Source organism: Leiobunum rupestre, chromosome 4, assembly GCF_980474605.1.
Source record: "Leiobunum rupestre chromosome 4, qqLeiRupe1.1.hap1, whole genome shotgun sequence".
Classification (NCBI taxonomy): domain Eukaryota; kingdom Metazoa; phylum Arthropoda; class Arachnida; order Opiliones; family Sclerosomatidae; genus Leiobunum; species Leiobunum rupestre.
The window spans coordinates 67,693,671-67,698,923 of NC_143387.1; the positions used below are offsets into that span (position 1 = coordinate 67,693,671).

The 5,253-nt window shown below is 39.5% G+C and overlaps 1 protein-coding gene and 1 long non-coding RNA gene across 2 annotated transcripts; both read right to left on the bottom strand.

Moving 5' to 3' along the window:
- Window positions 1-1,445: 1,445 nt before the first annotated feature.
- On the bottom strand, window positions 1,446-3,753 carry LOC149948826 (uncharacterized). Its single transcript, XM_090172719.1, has one exon. The coding sequence runs from the start codon at window positions 3,644-3,646 to the stop codon at window positions 1,601-1,603; it is 2,046 nt and encodes a 681-aa protein (XP_090028845.1). The 5' UTR covers window positions 3,647-3,753; the 3' UTR covers window positions 1,446-1,600.
- A 456-nt stretch (window positions 3,754-4,209) lies between these two features.
- Window positions 4,210-4,793, bottom strand: LOC149948827 (uncharacterized). Its single transcript, XR_016480687.1, has 3 exons — window positions 4,683-4,793; window positions 4,479-4,602; window positions 4,210-4,374 (listed from the first exon to the last, which is right to left on the bottom strand). It is a non-coding gene; the product is annotated as an uncharacterized LOC149948827 (long non-coding RNA).
- Window positions 4,794-5,253: the final 460 nt, after the last annotated feature.

Sequence of the window (5,253 nt, forward strand, 5' to 3'; positions counted from 1 at the left end):
CGTTGACATTTTTTGTAAGAATTTTTTTTTGAAAGCTGTTTTATTCAGTAACCGCGGAAGTACTCCTTGACTAGCTCCTCCTAGGCTCCTACGACTAAAACATAAATAACCCTACATTACCATGCAAAATGGGGGTGCATTTGGCCCTACCTGCCCCCCAATTCCGCGGCTCCTGCTTTTATTTAATTGTGTACTGTAGCTGACATGGATATTGAAAGCTTAATATGTGTTTTTATATTAAAAATTCATTCTTCTGTCCCCTTCTGACAGAGGACGGAAAACACAATGCCATCTACATTATAGAATTTGTATTGTAACAATAAAATATGCTACCAAACAATTTTCTTATACTGTAATAAAACATCATATTTAATTACGACCAAAAATTAAAATAAAGGGAAAACTTTAGTCAAGATTATTTAATTTCAATAATCTTGCTTTAGCCACAAGCGGGCGTGACACGTAGGAGGTTTAACTCTGCATAGTGTAACTAAAAAAATTTCGGAGAAATGGGACTTCGGTGATATGAACTTTCGGAGTAAAAGCAAGAATATGTCAATTCGGTGAAAAGGGAATTCGGTGATATGGGAATTCGGTGATATGGGAATTCGGAGAAAGGGGAATTCGGTGATATGGGAATTCGGAGAAATGGGAATTCGGAGAAACGAGAATTCGGAGATGTGAGGTCACTAAATACATTTCGGAGAAATGGGACTTCGGAGATATGAACTTTCGGAGTAAAAGCAATTCGGAATTATATCAATTCGGAGAAAAGAGAATTCGGTGATATGGGAATTCGGAGAAAGGAGAATTCGGCGTTGTGAGGACGACCCTTTCCAACAGCCGCTAGCGTGGCGCCATCTCTAGATTCCTTGCTGAAGTAAAAGACAGGTTCAGCGTGCGCTAGAAAACGCCTAGCCACAAAAGGCGTTTAAATCTAGGAGCAACAAACACAGAACACTACACTAGGAGAAAGCAACCCGTCAAAAGTCATGCATTTTCTAATGAACATTATTGATTTTTACGACCCTTAAGGGCCTGCTACCGTCGGAAGGGGAAAATTCGGAAATTATCTTAAAACGTTCAGCGTAAAGGCTCGTGACGCTCGTCCTATGAAATTCGTACACAACCCTTCGTTAGCGTGTTTAAACGCTAATTGCGTTCTCCTTGTGTTTGTTGCTTCTAGGTTTAAATAAAAGTCGCTCTTTCAAGTCACTGAATAAAATAATCACGTGTTTACGTCTCGACTAACCCGTCTATTTAGCCATGGGCCAAGATCTTTTATTGGCCCATGATTTAGCGGACCACTCCAGCCGCTAGAAACAAACGCCTGCTAAATAGAGGCTTGCTTTGAAAGTAAACGCGTTAAAAAGAACAAATCTACAGGGAAACACTTTTATTAAGGCTTAGTTAAAAATGAAACAGTGAAAATACAAAAAATCGCCTTCATTTTAAGAATAATATCTGAAAGAGTTTACAACTGCAAAATATGTCTATGAATGTGTCTAACAAATAAGTCGTTTTGAATACATCTTATAAGTTTAAACGTATAAAAAAAATTAAAATTAACAATGGCTTTTGTTAATTTCGTCCAAAACTTTCACAAGTTTTCTTCTTCAGGAGGATCCTCGATCTTGATAGGGGTGTCAGGGTTCCTGGGGACACCCTCGTTTTTGTCCTCAACTGGGCGTTCTAACTCTTTTCTCCTGACGACTGAAGAAATCGGAAATCGGTCGATGAAATCGTAAAAAGGCTCTAGTTTGACGCTGCTGACATCGAAGTTGAGGCATTCAGGGGCGGAAACCCTTACTCTCTCGATGGTTGCGGTGTCCGCGTCACGTTGGTCAACTTCCGCTTTCACGGCGTGGACGCGATTGGGTTTATCAGTGAGCGATTCAATCTGTTCCTTCGTCAAACGTCGCAGTTGCACCAAACAATAGCTACCTGCCGTTTGACGACCAGAGGAGTCAAACTGACGTGGCTGCGTTTGGGGGTGGTGACTGTTTGAAGCGCCAATTTCGTTTCCAGGTGGACCATGAACTCGAAGGGGACCTTCGAGGGTTTTACTGGTAGCGAAGTTCCGGTCACAACTGGGAAATTTGTTGGTCGGTTCTCCTTGAGAGTGACATGCTCTTTCGTGGTGAAGTAAGCTGTTCTTATGTTTGGCCCGATATTGGCACTTTCTACATCCATAGGGCTTCTCGTTCGAGTGAGTTCTTTTGTGGCGAATCAAATCACTCTTCCCTGCAGATGCGTAGGTACACTGATCACACTGAAAAGGTTTCTCACCCGAATGAGTTCTTTTGTGGCGAATCAAAAGACCCTTCACTGCAGATGCGTAGGTACACTGATCACACTGAAAAGGTTTCTCACCCGAGTGAGTTCTTTTGTGGCGAATCAAATCACTCTTCCCTGCAGATGCGTAGGTACACTGGCCACACTGAAAAGGTTTCTCACCCGAATGAGTTCTTTTGTGGCGAATCAAATCACTCTTCCCTGCAGATGCGTAGGAACACTGGCCACACTGAAAAGGTTTCTCACCCGAATGAGTTCTTTTGTGGCGAATCAAAAGACCCTTCCCTGCAGATGCGTAGGTACACTGATCACACTGAAAAGGTTTCTCACCCGAGTGAGTTCTTTTGTGGCGAATCAAATCACTCTTCCTTACAGATGCGTAGGAACACTGGCCACACTGAAAAGGTTTCTCACCCGAGTGAGTTCTTCTATGGAAAATCAAATGACCCTTCTCTGCAGATGCGTAGGTACACTGATCACACTGAAAAGGTTTCTCACCCGAGTGAGTTCTTCTATGGATAATCAAATGACCCTTCCTTGTAGATGCGTAGGTACACTGATCACACTGAAAAGGTTTCTCACCCGAGTGAGTTTTTCTATGGAGAATCAATTGACCCTTTGATACAGATGCGTAGGTACACTGATCACACTGAAAAGGTTTCTCACCCGAGTGAGTTCTTCTATGGAGAATCAAATGATCCTTCCTTGCAGATGCGTAGGTACACTGATCACACTGAAAAGGTTTCTCACCCGAGTGAGTTCTTCTATGGAGAATCAAATGACCCTTTGTTACAGATGCGTAGGTACACTGATCACACTGAAAAGGTTTCTCACCCGAGTGAGTTCTTCTATGGAGAATCAATTGACCCTTTGATACAGATGCGTAGGTACACTGATCACACTGAAAAGGTTTCTCACCCGAGTGAGTTCTTCTATGGAGAATCAATTGACCCTTTGATACAGATGCGTAGGTACACTGATCACACTGAAAAGGTTTCTCACCCGAGTGAGTTCTTCTATGGATAATCAATTGACCCTTTGTTACAGATGCGTAGGTACACTGATCACACTGAAAAGGTTTCTCACCCGAGTGAGTTCTTCTATGGATAATCAATTGACCCTTTGATACAGATGCGTAGGTACACTGATCACACTGAAAAGGTTTCTCACCCGAGTGAGTTCTTCTATGGATAATCAATTGACCCTTTGATACAGATGCGTAGGTACACTGATCACACTGAAAAGGTTTCTCACCCGAGTGAGTTCTTCTGTGGCGAATGAATTGACCCTTGTGGCTCGTTACGTAAACGCACTCTGCGCACTGGAACTTATTATCTTCTCGGCCACTCATTTTGTCAGTCACGTTTTACAAGTTTGGTTCAAAGTTTCTTTTTGAAATATGAATTTTGTTTCGCAATTCAACCAGGAGATCTTGTATTGTTCGTTATATAAAAAACCACTTCTAGAAATTAAAAAAAACAGCAAAATTTAAACAAAATAAATACTAAAATTTTTCGTTAAAAAACGATTTGGCGACCAGGATTTGCAAGTCTCGAAATAAAACATTTATGTTTGACTCTCCGAGCCACCATTTTTCACAATGTTGGTTGGCTAACACGAGTCAGAAACCGAGTAGAGCATAAATTTGTGAATAATAATAATTTTAATGCCTTTTTAGATGAAAATTATCCCGGGATGGTTTATCATTTTGTTGGCAAGAAATATGTTCTGTTCAGAGTAAGAGCGGACTACTGAGAGAAGTGCAAATATTTTTGACCCAGACTAATTAAGCTATCACTAGCTTATATAGTCTTTGTCCAGTATATAACTAGTCTATATTTTCCGGTTAAAATGATAACACAGTATTTCATCATAAAAGGTGAAAAGGAAAACCAATTTAAAATATTTGGTTGTTTAAAGTGTATTTTTCGCTTATCCTACTTTAAGCTACAGTTTATCTTTTGGAATTCAGGCCACGGCCAACATTGATCTCTCTCGCTACAGCCGCCATCTCATTCGTTGACGCTAGGAATATTAATAACCATTTCCATCCTCCTAGGTTGACGTTTTTGTGTTAACCTATGAGCAAAAAATGTGTATAATTTGAGCGCCCCTAGCGGATTATTTTTTTTAGAATAGTTTTTACATAGAAGCTAATATAAAAACGAGCGTTATAATAGTACAGTTTATAGGGGAAAAATCCTTGCTCGCTGAATTTCGACGAATGTGTTGGCCCCTGTAGCGTGAATAGCACGTGATCAAAGTTGACCGTGTTCGGGCAGATAGACACTGATTTCCAAACGCCACCTTTTGAATAAAAACGATTTTCGTGACGAAGCCTTGCGTTAACTTAGCCACAAATTTCTCTAAGTTGAAAATTTTCATACTTATGTTTTAGATTGATCCCAACAAATTGGACATATTATTCTTGCTAACCTTTATTTAAGTAAATTGATATACATTGTATTTGTAGAGGTATTTTTTTAGAATTAAGAGAAATAATCTTTATCTTTGAAAGCTAATGGACAAAGAAAGTCTCGAATGACCGACCAGCGTCAATTCGGCAAAATCTCCAATTGTCGGGAAAATAAAATATAGAGTACAGTAGGGTACGCGACCCAGCTAACAATAATTTTCGACCAAACTAAATCCAAATTAGTTTAAATTGGTCTTTACGCAATAGAAACGAAATAGAAAATCACGTTTTCAATGAGAAAAACGTAAACATAATTTAAAATATCCAAAAAAAACTACTTTTAGACCAAAAAAGGGCGAAAAATCAATAATTTGCAAAATAACTTAAATATATGGCAGTGCAGTTCCAGTCGGATTGAGAAAGGCGCGAACAAAATCAATTGAATTTTTTCGAATCTTGGAGTGAGTATATCAAATCTATTTGTAAATAACGAAATAATACTACAAGTAACGATCTATCTAAAGATACCTCTATAGAAATAA